The following is a 14905-nucleotide window of genomic DNA, read 5'->3' as shown; positions in this document are numbered from 1 at the left end:
AAGTAGTTAAGAACATAGAGGTGAAGAGTAATTCGGATAAAATACAACATGGTTTTACAAAAGGTAGATCGCGCCAGACCAACCTGATCTCCTTCTTTGAGAAGATAACTGATATTTTAGACAAAGGAAATGCATCTAATCTACCTCGATTTCAGTAAGGCATTTGATACAGTTTCACATGGGAAATTATTAGTAAAATTGGAGAAGACAGGATTAATATGAGAATTGAACGGTAAGTGTCTGGTTAAAGGGGAGAGTACAATGGGTCATACTGAAAGGTGAACTGTCAGGCCGGAAGGAGGTTACTAGTGGAGTGATCAGTGGGACCAATCTTATTTAAAATTTTCATTAATGACCCTGGCACAAAAAGTGGGAGGGCACTAATACAAATAGCAGCTGACACAAAGTTGGGAGGTATTGCCAATATGGAGGAGGACCAGAATATCATATAAGAAGATCTGGATAACCTTGAAAACTGGAGTAATAGAAATGGGATGAAATATAATAGTGCAAACTCATGCATTTAGGGACTAACAAGAAGAATTTTTGCTATAAGCTGAGGAAATATCAGTTAGAAGTGACAGAGGAAGAGAAAGAGCTGGGTGTATTGGTTGATCACAGGATGACCATGAACTGCCAAAGTGATGTGGCTGTAAAAAAGGCCAATGCACTCCCATAAGGCATCAGGTGAGGTATTTCCAGTAGAGACAGGGAAGTGTTAGCACTGTTATACAAGGCACTGGTGAGAATTCCTCTGGAATAGTGTGTGCAATTCTGGTCTCCCATGTTTAAGAAAGATGAATTCAAATGGGAACAGGTGAAAAGAAGGGCCACTAGGAGGATCAGAGGATTGATGCCTTATGAGAGGAGACTCAAAGAGCTTGGTTTGTTTAGCCTCACCAACAGGAGGCTGAGGGGAGATATGTTTGCGCTCTATAAATACATCAGAGGGACAAATACCAGGGAGGGAGAGGAATTATTTAAGCTCAGTACCAATGTGGACACAAGAACAAATGACTATAAACTGGCCATCAAGAAGTTTAGGCTTCAAGTTAGACAAAGGTTTCTAACCAACAGAGGAGTGAAGTTCTGGAACAGCCTTCCAAGGGGAGCAGTGCGGGCAAAAAACCTAACTGGTTTTAAAACTGAGCTTGATAAGTTTATGGAGGGGGTGGGATGATGGGACTGCCTATAATGGCATGTCACCGATCTGCGACTGCTAGCAGCAAATAGCTCCAATGGCTGGTGATGGGACACTATATGATGAGGTTTCTGAGTTACTTCAGAGAATTCTTTCCCAGGTGCCTGGCTGGTGGGTCTTGCCCACATGCTCAGGGTCTAACTGATCGCCATATTTAGGGGTTGGGAACTAATTTTCCCCCAGGTCAGATTGGCAGAGACCCTGGGGTTTTTTTGCCTTCCTCTGTAACGTGGGGTATGGGTCACTTGCAGATTTAAACTAGTGTAAATGGTGCATTCTCTGTACCTTTAAGTCTTCAAAACATGATTTGAGGACGTCAGTAACTCAGCCAGAGAAGTCTATTATTGGAGTGGGTGGGTGAAGGTCTGTGGCCTGCAATGTGCAGAAGGTCAGACTAGCTGATCACAATGGTCCCTTCTGGTCTTAAAGTCTATGAGCTCTCTCCTGTCACATGCCCCTGTCCACTGGGAACACTGATTGGTGTTTTTCGGTCCCAGTACAGCTCTGCCGGTGATTCCAGTGGTGGCAGCTTTAATGGAAAGAGGGCTCTGAACTGGGCTGGTAAAAATGCCTCAGCCTTAGCTATACTCCCAGCTCACACTAGTAGTAGCACTGGAGCAGAAAAACACTGTGAATTGTTGCCAGCACAGACAGGAACTGGTGCAGTTTCTATGGGTTCGGGTGTCAAAGTGGCTGCTCAGGTGAATGACTGGTTCAAATGGGAGAGTGGAAAGGAACCTGTTTCGGGCAGCTCCCTGGCTGGGATAGTGGAAGGGTTTGACTGGAATGGGGCTTGGGACCTGTTTGAACCTGAGTTAACTCACGTTAATTGGGAGGAGAGTGTTAATCTGGACACTAGGGCTGAGTGTGGAACAGACGTCTGTGGCGTGTCTAGAGTGGCACTGACTATCCAGTTAATCAGCAGTCAGTTATCCCATGTTAAAACAGGCCCCAAACTCTGGTGTCCCTAAACTGGCATTCTCCCAGCTTTGGCCACTCCCAGCCAGCACCATGCAGGAGTGAGTGCTGCACTGCTGTGTGGGAGGCTGCACACTGAACAGCTGGAGCTGAAAGCAGGACACCTGATAGGATACTTGATTGCAACTCAGGAGACAGGCAAAGATCTGACCCCTCCAAGCCCCACTCTGGGCCCCGTGGGCTGAACCACATACTGCAGGCCTGAAGGTGAGAGTGACAAGGTACAAGAGATGAGACAGCACAAGCTCGCCAATGTGTTCTCTGCAGGAAGCCTGCTGAAAACAGGGATTCTGGGGGATCTGCACTTCGAGCAGCGGAGATGTTCGTTCCTCTGTCAGCCATCCAGGTCCTATTCACTCAGCACGTGAACAAATGATGCTGGGAAGACGCCTTTCCTGTGGGGCTGCCCTTCAATCCAGCCGCTCTGTGAAGAGAAAAGCCAGCAAAGGCTTAGTCAGCTATGGCTCTTCCATGGGGTTGGGTAGCCAGTGGAAAGGCACTGACTATAGTAATGACTGCAAGCTATTCCCAAACCAGCCTGGGCAGTGCCCAGCCACTCCAGTCTCCGCACTAGCCAACTGCCCTGAGAACAAGGCCAGGTTCTGGGCAGGTCCCGAGGTTCTCAGCAAGCTTGCATTAGTTCCTCTCTTCTTTCCTGAATCACTGAAGACACAATGGTATTGTGAGTGGATTTCGAATCTGGGCCCCTGGATCCTCCGTCCACAGCCACTACCCAGCAGCTCACCTGAGCCACTGTAGAAGAGAACCAATGAAGCTCTAGCTCACAAAGGGCTCTGCCTCCGAAGCTCCTGATTGGGGCAAATGTCCAGCAACATGGACTGGCTGGGGAGCTCTGTTTAGACCAGAAAGGGACAGGAAGTTGTCTGAGCAACTAGAGGAATCCCTGGTTGGCTGCTGCTACTACTGCTATGGACCCTGCCTGCTTGCATGACTCCTGGTTCCTGCCTTCCTCCCTGTTGCTGTCATCCTTATCCTAGACCCCCGTCTGTTCCCAGTTCCTGCTTTCCTGCCTCACTCCGCATCCCTGGTCCTATGCTCGACCCCGATGCTGACTCCAGCTTCGACCCGCGGCCTGGCGCCTGACTCTAGCCATGAGGCCTGACCACCCAAGCCCCAGTCATTACAGGAACCAGGGCACTCCATCCAGGGTTCCAGCTAGGGTTTCCAACGGTCTAATAACACAAACCCAAACACCCTTGTCCTGCCCCCTTCCCTGAGGCCCCACCCCTGCCCCGCCCCTTCACCAAGGCCCCGCTCCGCTCACTCCATTCCCCCCTCCCTCCGTCGCTTGCTCTCCCCCACTCTCACTCACTTTCACTGGGCTGGGGCAGGGGATTGGAGTGTGGGAGGGGGCATGGGCTCTGGGCTTGGGCCAAGGGTTTTGGAGTATGGGAGGGGGCTCTGGGCTGAGCCTGGGACAGAGGGTTGGAGTGTAGGACAGGGTATGGGGTGCAAGCTCTGGGAGGGAGTTTGGGTACTGGAGGGGGCTCAGGGTTGGGGTGCTGGAGGAGGTGTGGGCTGGGGCAGGGACTTGGGGTGCAGGACAGGGTGCGGACTCTAGGAGGGAGTTTGGGTGCAGGAGAGGTCTCAGGGTTGGGGCAGGGAATTGGGGTGCAGGACAGGGTGTGGACTCTAGGAGGGAGTTTGGGTGCAGGAGGGGTCTCAGGGCTGGGGCAGGGGATTGGGGTGTGGGAGGGGGTGAGGGGTGTCAGTTCCAGCTGGGGGGTGCTTACCTTGGGCGGCTCCTGGTTGGCAGTGCAGCCAGGCTAAGGCAGGCTCCCTGCCTGCCCTGGCCCCACACTGCTCCCAGAAGCAGCCAGCATGTCCCGGTGGCCCCTGCCGGGGCAGGGGTCAGTGTGTGCTGCATGTGCCCCGAGCCCTGACTCTGCAGTTCCCATTGGCTGGGAACTGCAGCCAATGGGAGCTGTGGGGATGGAGCCTGCCTTAGCAGAAGCCACCCGAGGTAAGTGGGGCCAGGGGGCTCCTCACGCTTCCCCCTCTGCACACTGCTCCCGGAAGCAGCCAGCACACCCCCAGGGAGACAGGGGGCTCCGTGCACTGCCCCTGCCTGCAGGTACCGCCCCCACAGCTCCCATTGGCCGCAGTTCCTGGTGGGTGCTAGGGAGGGGGTGCAGGTGCTCGGGTGGGGGGAGTCATGGCCCGGGGCGGGGCGGGGCATGGGTACTGGGCAGGAGTTGGTGGGGCTGGACCAGGCTCCCTACCCAGATCCTGGGAAGTGGTGGTCCCTGCTCCCTAGCTCCACATGCTTCCTCTGCTCCACCCTAAGACCTGGTTCTGCAGCTCCCATTGGCTGGGAACCATGGCCAATGGGAGCTGCCGGGGCGGTGCCTGTGGGTGGAGGCAGCATATGGAGCCAGGATCTCAGGGAGAGGAGCCCCCACCCCAGCAATCACTGGCCTCAATCCCAAGCCCTGAGCCGCCCCACACCCAAACTCCTTCTGCTGGGGGGCAGAGGGGCCCTGAGACTGCCCCAGCAGCAGCCAGTGGTATCTGAAGTTAGGAATGTGTCTATGCATCTATTACAAATGTGTTTACACCTGGGGAATGCAATCACTCTAGATGGCTGGCTGGGAAGGGCCATTAGGGAGAACAAAAGGTCTTAGAAGATGCTAATCTTCCACTGGGGAGCCTTCCTTGGAAGCCTTCTTGAGGACGCTGCAAACAGCCTCTGAGTCATGGCTGCAGTGGCCCTACAGGGATATGTGATCAAGTCACCTGGTACTGGACTCCATGATAATACTAGTGTTTTTCCACTGAGCAGGTGTGGGAATCAAACTGGGAGACAAAGGATTCCCACCTTATGCAAAAACTATTTAAGGTAGGGGAGTGACATCATTGTGGTTCGTTCTTCACTGACTCCCTGCCCAAGAAAGAGGACTGAACTAGGGGAGAAGGGCTTAATCCAGGCTAGAGGGTTGTCTAGCCTGTGAAAGGAATAACTGGAGTTTTAAGCTGCAAGCCAGTACAGCTTGCCTTCAAGAATCTCTGCAATCTGCCTAAAACAACATTTAGGGTGAGAATTTGCTGCACATATCCAATTTCTTTAGAATATTGAGATTAGATTGTGCTTTTGTTTTATTTGCTAGGTAATCTGCTTTGATCTGTTTGCTATCCCTTATAATCACTTAAAATCTATCTTTTGTAGTTAATAAACTTGTTTTATCTAAAGCCAGTGTGTGGAAATCATAACCGTGGGGCAGAAAGCTGTGTATATTCCTCTCCACATTGAGGGTGAATTTCATGACCTTATGTTGCACAGATCTCTTGTGTAGCGCACGACGGCATCATTTTGGATTTACCCTCTAGAGGGCGGTGTGCACTTGAGTACTGGGCTGTACCTTAGCTGAGCCTTCCCATGCAGAGCTGATCTCAGCATCTGGGTGAATCTGCAGCTGGGTGTGTCCCTGCCTGTATGTGTGCTGGTAAAGTGCAGTCTGAAGCCTGAGGGAGGGCTTGGTAGGCTGCAGACCAGTACAGTGTTAAGGGAACCCAGGCTGGTGGGTCAGGTGGGCTCAGTGGTACCCCAGGCCCAGGTGGCACCCCGGAGAGGGAGGAGAGGGGACCCGTCATAATTATTATTTTTTAATAAAATGGTGACATCTGTATTGTTTGTCTTGGAAGAGCCAGCCATAAGTTAGATTTCTAGATGTCCAGTAGAGATGGGACAGGACCAACTGGTTCCCAAGAGTCTAACATTTGCATTTCAAGTTTGTAGCTGGTTAGCGCAACAGCAGAACCTGAAGTGCTGAAGGAGAGTAGGGTGTGACAGGAGCAAGGGGATTAACAGGTCTCAGTGCAAGAGGCAGAGGGAAGAGAGAGCCAATGAGGGTTTGGGCGAGCACATCAGAGTGGAGAGTCCAGAGGGCTGGGTGTAGAGCTCTGGAGATCAGCAAGACAGGAGTGGGATGGCTCAGCTCTGAACAGGGGACCATGAAAAAAAACAGGACAGAGCTCCAGGGGAGGCAAGGGAGGAAGGCAGCTTGGCTAAGATTCTGGGAGCTGTGGCTAGAGAGGGGCTTGGTGTGCAGGTCAAGGGGACATCAGCATGTGTAACCCACACACCTCCTGGGTGTGGCGTTCTGTCCCATCTAGTGGCACTGAGACCACTTAGAGAGAGACGGAAAATGAGTCTGCACTACAGCCTTAGTTAAGAGCCAGTTGGCTTTTAGCTCATGAAGTAGAGGCTCATGCACTAAGTTCCAGAGGTCCCCGGTTAGATCCTGTCCGCTGGCAACCGGGGGTCTGTCGGCACTACACATGTACACTGGAACCTGCAGTGCCGTACTACAGCATAGGCTGATACTTACCCACCAATTGCTGTCCTCCTCTTCAGCCACAATGATGATCTCTCCTATACGGAAGGTCAGCTCATCCTCCCGGTCAGCCTGACAGTCGTACAGGGCTCGGACCCGGAAGAGGCGCGTTTTACTCTGCAAATCAGGAGGGGAGAACACCATCAAGCCTGGATCCCTTTGTCCTGCACCATGCTCTTTGGTAGACACAAACACATGCAGCCTGAGCGCAGGGGCATTTTGGTCCCCAAGCCCCCGTGCACTCAGGGCAGGAGAGAATCCCCTCCAGGCTCATGGGTGGGGGGCACCAACCAGCATGGGAGCAGGTGAGTGAGGGATATGCCATGGGGCCGCAGGGGATCAGGCTGGGGGGAGAGGGGAGGCGAGTGCTGGGTGGCTGTGGGTGCTTTGGGAGCTCTGGAGGGGGTGACGAAGGGCTGCAGGCGTCCAGATGTGGCAGACTGTAGTGTGGCTCTGGCAGCTCCCTAAGTGCAGTGTTCTTCCATAGAGCTGCTAACTTTTGAATTTCTGAAAACTGGCCCCCTTGCCCCGCCTCTTCCCCCCCCAAGGCCCCGGCCCCTGCCCCGCCTCTTCCCCCCAAAGGCCCCGGCCCCTGCCCCGCCTCTTCCCCCCCAAGGCCCCGGCCCCGCCTCTTCCCCCCCAAGGCCCCGGCCCTGCCTCTTCCCCGCCAAGACCCCGGCCCCGCCTCTTCCCTCCCCAAGGCCCCAGCCCCGGCCCCACCTCTTCCCCCCCAAGGCCCCGGCCCCGCCTCTTCCTCCCAAGGCCCCGGCCCCTGCCCCTGCCTCTTCCTCCCAAGGCCCCGGCCCCACCTCTTCCCCCCCAATGCCCCGGCCCCTGCCCTGCCTCTTCCCCCCCAAGGCCCCGGCCCCGCCTCTTCCCCCCCAAGGCCCCGGCCCCTGCCCCTGCCTCTTCCCCCCCAAGGCCCCGGCCCTGCCTCTTCCATTGAAGCCCCACCCCCTGCTGGCTCCTCTCCCCCACCTTCACTCACTGGTCTACCCCCCCCTCGTTGCTTGATCCTCTCTCCCCCTGCCCCCCACAGCTGGGCTCCCTCTGCTTCTCCCTGGCTGGGGCAGGAGCTGCAGCCTCGTGCGGAGCCTCACGCCTGCCTGCCCATGAGATGCAGTAGGAGGCGGCCCCGGCTGAGCAGGGGCTGGGGTGGGTTGATGGCCCGGCGCCTCTCTCCCTCCTGCGGTAACCGGACTTTTGGTGTCTGGTCAGTAAATCTGGCGGGACTTAGCTAGGTCCCCTTTTCGACCGGACTTTACAGTCGAAAACCGGACACCTGGAAACCCTATAATCCTCCTGGAGACAGCAAGTCCTGTGTCCTAGAATATTTGCTGCCCTGTGGGCTTTTGGGAGAGAGCGGGGCTTGTGTGGCGCTCTCCTGGGGGCAGGGAGCCTGGGGGAAGGGTTGGTGCTAGGAAGGGAGAGGTGGGAGAGTGAGGCAGAGGCTCTGGCCTCCACAGGGCCCCAGCGACAGGGCACCCCCAGGAGGCTGAGGGCCTGATCTGCAGCATGCAGCCTTCACCATGCACTGTGCGTACCTCCCCCGCCCCCCACGCCTGCGTCTGCCCGGGCAGAGGAGCTGACACGTCCCCAGGGACGCACGCGCACCCACTCTGCACGTGCTCTCAGGGGACGGGAGCAGGGACCCCAGTCCCTCCCTTCAGAAATCAGGCCCTGTGGAACTGCTGGCCGCAGGCAGCCTGCTCGGGCTGTGTGGGGATGAGGGGTGCTGTGCACCTAGGGACTCGGGCTAGCCCCTGCTCCCCAGGGTGTTCTGTGAATGCCCCCGCAGGGGGAGGGCTCCATGCCTGCAATCAGCTCCTGCCATTTCCACGTGGCGCTCTGCTGCCCTCCGAGCCCTGTCCATGGCCAGGGTGCCAGCAGGGCAGCACTGGAGTTAGAGGGGGGGCACGTTTGCCAGCATAACAACCAAATATGGAGAGAAAAGGGGTATCTGAGCGCGACATCCCAGACCAGACAACCTACCAGGACGTCCCTCCTTGGGATCGGGGGCGGCACGTCCTGTGCTGGGCCAGGGCCTCCACCTGGGTCTTGCAAGGGCCACGGCAGCCCGCGGCTTCTTCCTTTGCTGGGGCCGGCCTCACAGAGCGTCTCCACTGTCCCCAGGGCAGCTAGGACACCAGCAGAACAGTCACCAACTCCCTCTCTTCACAGGCGCTCAGTACCACCCGCAGGGCAGCACAGGGCACTCAGCACCACCCGCAGGGCAGCACAGGGCGCTCAGCACCACCCACAGGGCAGCACAGGGCACTCAGCACCACCCGCAGGGCAGCACAGGGCACTCAGCACCACCCGCAGGGCAGCACAGGGCGCTCAGCACCACCCACAGGGCAGCACAGGGCACTCAGCACCACCCGCAGGGCAGCACAGGGCACTCAGCACCACCCGCAGGGCAGCACAGGGCACTCAGCACCACCCGCAGGGCAGCACAGGGCGCTCAGCACCACCCACAGGGCAGCACAGGGCGCTCAGCACCACACTGTACCAGCCAGGCCTCCTCTGGCAGCTGGCTGGGCAAAGGAGGGAGACAGAAGAACTGCTCAGCTGGGGCAAGATGGCAGAGGGCAGTGGGGCTGGGGTTAGACAGCACAGAGCTGGGCGAGGGGTGGGATGGCAGAGGGGCTGGGGGAGAGGTACGGTGGCGGAGGGGTGGGGCAGTGGAGGGTGGCAGTGCTGGGCGAGGGGTGGGATGGCAGAGGGGCTGGGGGAGAGGTACGGTGGCGGAGGGGTGGGGCAGTGGAGGGTGGCAATGCTGAGCGAGGGGTGGGATGGCAGAGGGGCTGGGGGAGAGGGATGGTGGCAGAGGGGTGGGGCAGTGGAGGTGGCAGTGCTGGGCGAGGGGTGGAATGACAGAGGGGCTGGGGGAGAGGTACGGTGGCGGAGGGGTGGGGCAGTGGAGGGTGGCAATGCTGAGCGAGGGGTGGGATGGCAGAGGGGCTGGGGGAGAGGTACGGTGGCGCAGGGGTGGGGCAGTGGAGGTGGCAGTGCTGGGCGAGGGGAGGGATGGCACAGGGGCTGGGGGAGAGGTACGGTGGCGGAGGGGTGGGGCAGTGGAGGTGGCAGTGCTGGGCGAGGGGAGGGATGGCAGAGGGGCTGGGGGAGAGGTACGGTGGCAGAGGGGTGCGGTAGTGGAGGGTGGCAGTGCTGGGCGAGGGGTGGGATGGCTGAGGAGCTGGGGGAGAGGTACGGTGGCGGAGGGGTGGGGCAGTGGAGGTGGCAGTGCTGGGCGAGGGGTGGGATGGCAGAGGGGCTGGGGGAGAGGTACGGTGGCGGAGGGGTGGGGCAGTGGAGGTGGCAGTGCGGGGAGAGGGGATGGATGGCAGAGGGGCTGGGGGAGAGGTACGGTGGCGGAGGGGTGGGGCAGTGGAGGGTGGCAGTGCTGGGCGAGGGGTGGGATGGCAGAGGGGCTGAGGGAGAGGTACGGTGGCGGAGGGGTGGGGCAGTGGAGGGTGGCAGTGCTGGGCGAGGGGTGGGATGGCAGAGGGACTGGGGGAGAGGTACGGTGGCGGAGGGGTGGGGCAGTGGAGGGTGGCAGTGCTGGGCGAGGGGTGGGATGGCAGAGGGGCTGGGGGACTGGGACCGTCTTTGAGGGGTGGGGCCGTGGAGGGTGGCAGTGCTGGGCGAGGGGTGGGATGGCTGAGGAGCTGGGGGAGAGGTACGGTGGCGGAGGGGTGGGGCAGTGGAGGTGGCAGTGCTGGGCGAGGGGAGGGATGGCAGAGGGGCTGGGGGAGAGGTACGGTGGCGGAGGGGTGGGGCAGTGGAGGGTGGCAGTGCTGGGCGAGGGGTGGGATGGCAGAGGGGCTGGGGGAGAGGTACGGTGGCGGAGGGGTGGGGCAGTGGAGGGTGGCAGTGCTGGGCGAGGGGTGGGATGGCAGAGGGGCTGGGGGACTGGGACCGTCCGTGAGGGGTGGGGCAGTGGAGGGTGGCAGTGCTGGGCGAGGGGTGGGATGGCAGAGGGGCTGGGGGAGAGGTACGGTGGCGGAGGGGTGGGGCAGTGGAGGGTGGCAGTGCTGGGCGAGGGGAGGGATGGCAGAGGGGCTGGGGGAGAGGTACGGTGGCGGAGGGGTGGGGCAGAGGAGGGTGGCAGTGCTGGGCGAGGGGAGGGATGGCAGAGGGACTGGGGGAGAGGTACGGTGGCGGAGGGGTGGGGCAGTGGAGGGTGGCAGTGCTGGGCGAGGGGAGGGATGGCAGATGGGAAGGGGGAGAGGTTGGGTGGCGGAGGGGTGGGGCAGTGGAGTTGGCAGTGCTGGGCGAGGGGAGGCAGAGGGACTGGGGGAGAGGTACGGTGGCGCAGGGGTGGGGCAGTGGAGGGTGGCAGTGCTGGGCGAGGGGAGGGATGGCAGAGGGGCTGGGGGAGAGGTACGGTGGCGGAGGGGTGGGGCAGTGGAGGGTGGCAGTGCTGGGCGAGGGGAGGCAGAGGGACTGGGGGAGAGGTACGGTGGCGCAGGGGTGGGGCAGTGGAGGTGGCAGTGCTGGGTGAGGGGAGGGATGGCAGAGGGACTGGGGGAGAGGTACGGTGGCGGAGGGGTGGGGCAGTGGAGGGTGGCAGTGCTGGGCGAGGGGAGGGATGGCAGAGGGGCTGGGGGAGAGGTATGGTGGCGCAGGGGTGGGGCAGTGGAGGGTGGCAGTGCTGGGCGAGGGGATGGATGGCAGAGGGGCTGGGGGAGAGGTACGGTGGCGGAGGGGTGGGGCAGTGGAGGGTGGCAGTGCTGGGCGAGGGGTGGGATGGCAGAGGGACTGGGGGAGAGGTACGGTGGCGGAGGGGTGGGGCAGTGGAGGGTGGCAGTGCTGGGCGAGGGGAGGGATGGCAGAGGGGCTGGGGGAGGGTGTTGGGGGAGGGGTGAGATGACAGAGGGGGTTGGAGGGGGGGGATGGTGGCGGGCAGCTGGGCTAGTTGGGCAGTGCCTGCAAAGTGAAGGGCGCTAGGGCAGGGAGCTGGGCCCGATGTGGCAGGCCGCGGGTAGGTACTGGTAGCCAAGCAGGGCTCAGGTCGTCCTTACCAGGCTGTGTCGTGTCCTTGGTGGCAGAGTGGCTGGTGCCCTGGTGGGATCCGGTGCTGAGGGAAGCCGCAGAGAAGGGCTGGTCACTCAGACAGGACGAGGATGGGTGGGGCCCCAGGTACCCTGCGCTCCTGAAGCGCGTATTGGTGGGCAGCAGATCTCAGGTGGGCCCCAGGGCTCCATGGGGTTCCCTTGCTGGCTGTTGACTGCCAGCCAGCCCCACTGCCAGCCCCACTGGCAGGCAGAGTCACAGAGGAGTATGACACTAGCTGGGTGATGGGCTTGGCCTGGGGTCTTTCTCCAGTGGTGGAGGCAGCCCCTCCAGGAGCCCTGCCGCATCCAGCAAGCCACAAGGCACTCCAGAGGGCCAGCCATGCTGCAGCCTCCATGGAGGGCAGCCTGGGGCTTCTGCCATGGGGAAGGGGACAGGAGGTGAGAGGGCAAAGCCTCACCCACACCTCGCCATAGTGCCACGGCCACCACCCCTCCTGGGTGGGATGGGAAGGGGCCATCGCACAGGGCAGCTGGCCAGACACACCCATGCCAGGGCGCTGGGACATGGTATTTAGCAACAGCAGCATGTGGCACCCAGAGCCATCACCAAGGCTCCCAGTCTTGGGACAGTGGCCCTGGGAGACAATGGCTGCAGACGTCAGCGTCCCCCTGCCCTCCCACCCCAGCCTGTTTCAGGACCTCCTGTTGGGTGCGAGGCACAATCAGGACACTCACCTCCCCCGAACACTGACAACCCCCCAGCTGTGCAGGAAGCTTCCTCCAGAGAGCCCCAGGTTACCCTGCCCCACAGAGAAGCCTTCTGCCCAGGGAGCTCTCCCCTGTGATCCCCAGAGGCCCTGCATAGCTCGTCCCAGGTTCATGGGGCTTGTAGCCAAGTGACATGACTAGGCTCCAGCTCTCTCAGCTTCATGTGAACTCAGGCCGAGGCTAAGGGGTGCCAGGGTCTTGCCCCTCAGTGAGCTCAGCTATGGGGAGTTACCTCAGTCTCCTGGGAGGGGCTCCTGCTGCAGAATGGCCTTTGGGAGGTGAGGAGGATCCAGAATCTGACCGGGAGAAGAGAAATGGCCAGAGCAATGGAGAAACAAGTGGTGTGTTGCCCGCGGGTGGTGCCTTCTCGGCAGCTGCTGACCCACTGTGCATGGGCAATGCGCACATCCAAGCCATGCTCCACCCCCACCCAGCACCAGGGACCCCGCCCCGGGCACGGGGCAAACGTTCAGCTACTGCCTTAGCATCTCTAAGAGCTGAGCCGGGCAGGGGAACAGGCCTGGCCCAGAGCTGGGAGCGATGTACTATGCCAGCCAGGACGGCCAGGGATTCCCAGATGCAGATGCTTTGCACTTGGATCACATGCGGCTCCGAGGTTCAGTACGTTCCCCCATGCCCCAGAGGCCTGGCCAAGGAGCCCCAGAGCCCCAGGGAAGGGAACAATCCGGGGTGAAGGGCTGGCGCAGGGTTAGTCCCTGGCAGCTGCACGGTTCAGTCCGCTGCCATCTGGGGATCCTCTCCATCCCTGCGCTCTCTGGCTTTCGCGGGGGAGGGGGTTGTGCATCTCTCAGGATTCAACTGGAAGAGTCAGACCCTGCAATCCCAGGGAGCTGGACATGCCCAGCAGGCCAGGACTGACAGGAATGGTGTGTACCTCGGGCAGGGATGGAGCCAAGGGCAACGGAGACAGAGCGAGTGTCCTCAGCTCCCCAAGCGTCTTCCCCACACAGCCCCATCCTGCTGGCCAGTCCCTTACCTGGAGCCAGGCTGCTGTGGCTGGGCTGCGTGGGGCTGAGCGGCACCCAGGGCACAGGCTCCGATGAGGTTCGTTTGTGCTTGATGCTCAGAGGTAGTGACAGGATCCTCCTGACTCCAGGGTCCACAGCACTGGCCAGTTGGCTGGCAGGAGGAGCGGGCGGGGGCAGGTTGGGAGCTACACAAAATCAACAGCAAGTCTGGCAGTGAGAGGAGAGCAGAGGGAGAGGGAGGGGGACGCAGGGCAGGACTACTGACAGCTGTGGTGGACAGGGCCTCAGCTGGTGCACATCAGAGAAGCTACATGGACATTAACATAGCAAGGCTGATTTACACCCGCTGAGAATCTGGCCTGCGGTGGACAAAAACTTAGAGGGGCTGATACTGAATTGCATGGATAGCTACTAATGCTGCCCCTTGTACCTGGGGGGCTGCCCCGCCTCAGCCCCTGAGAGGTCACCACCCCCTGTACATGGAGAATAACTGAAGACATTTCCTCACAGACATTTGCTGCAGGCAGATTGGTCTGGGCCTGGCTGCTTTGACAACGCTTGCTCTAGGACTTGGCTCAGTAGTGGCCAGGCCCCGGGGTTGGGGCAGGGAGCTGCAGGGATGGGGCATTGTCTGTGGGGCCAACAGGACAATTAACTGCCAATTTTGCCTAGGATAAGAAGGAAGGGCATCGCTATTGTTTGAAATCTGTCCAGCCGGACTCCCCTGCTCTGGGGCTGGCCCTACCCCACAAACCCCACTGCTGCAGCAGGGCTACCATGAAGGAAAGTCTCACCTCGGATTACACTGCGTGGTGGAAGAGGTGGCACACATGGAGCAGAGGCAGGGGCCGCTGGTATGTGGGAGTGAGGGTGTGCATAGATGTCATGCAATTTCCCCTGGGGGGCTGGAATTGCACCCTTTGAAAGCCCTGCTGCATTTCCCCATGGCTGGGAGGCAGTGGCAGGTGAATGGTAGCAGCTCTGAGGGCGGAGAATGCGCTCCTTCGGGGAACCCAACTGAAAAGAAGAGACAGGCATGTTGTTTATCTGGAGTGAACTGATGGAGACTTTTGGTCACTGCAACCTGGGCTGGATTCAATCCAGCAAGCTTCAGCTGAAAAGCTCTTTCACCCTCAACTGCCGAGTTCCCTGAGCACATGATACATGCACGTGTCATGCCAATTTCTAAGCAGGCAGACGGATGGACGAAAGAGTTCCCCGCCCGGTAAATTACTGTAACAATAATAAGGCAGGTGATAAACAGCAAGCAGCATGGCTGCAACAAATCCCATTCCAGCCCAGTTTCAGCTCCTGCGTTGATGGCACAACATGGAAGAGAAAATGGGTGCCATATTTTTGCTCATCTTCAGTGAAGCATCCAATACAGTTTCACATGATAACCTTGAAGGGAAATGAGGCAGGATCAGAGGCAGCTGCAATAGGGGGACAGGCAAGATCTGCACACGCAGTCCCGGTTAATGGCTCAGTGATGGGAAGAAGTGCTGAGCCAGGTCTGTGCTGCGTCCATACCAGTCAATATATATGTGGGCAAGAACCTCGGCTTGTAGCTGGGGACAGCTGTAGTGTGCTGGG

General features: G+C 59.5%; 1 protein-coding gene across 1 annotated transcript in view; it reads right to left on the bottom strand.

The window, feature by feature from the left end:
• Positions 1-1143: 1143 nt before the first annotated feature.
• The window catches only part of LOC123347263 (arf-GAP with SH3 domain, ANK repeat and PH domain-containing protein 2-like), a 105977-nt gene continuing 92215 nt past the window's right edge, over positions 1144-14905 (bottom strand). The window contains exons 22-28 of the mRNA XM_044984667.1: positions 14107-14329; positions 13321-13497; positions 12556-12619; positions 11562-11617; positions 8527-8672; positions 6529-6651; positions 1144-2603 (exon numbers count right to left, since the gene is read on the bottom strand). Of these exons, the coding sequence (XP_044840602.1) occupies positions 2529-2603; positions 6529-6651; positions 8527-8672; positions 11562-11617; positions 12556-12619; positions 13321-13497; positions 14107-14329 (864 nt within the window). The 3' untranslated portion in view covers positions 1144-2528. The remainder of the gene's footprint in view (positions 2604-6528; positions 6652-8526; positions 8673-11561; positions 11618-12555; positions 12620-13320; positions 13498-14106; positions 14330-14905) is intronic.

This window comes from Mauremys mutica, chromosome 13, assembly GCF_020497125.1.
Source record: "Mauremys mutica isolate MM-2020 ecotype Southern chromosome 13, ASM2049712v1, whole genome shotgun sequence".
Lineage (NCBI taxonomy): Eukaryota > Metazoa > Chordata > Testudines > Geoemydidae > Mauremys > Mauremys mutica.
This window is presented reverse-complemented; position numbering and strand designations above follow the sequence as displayed.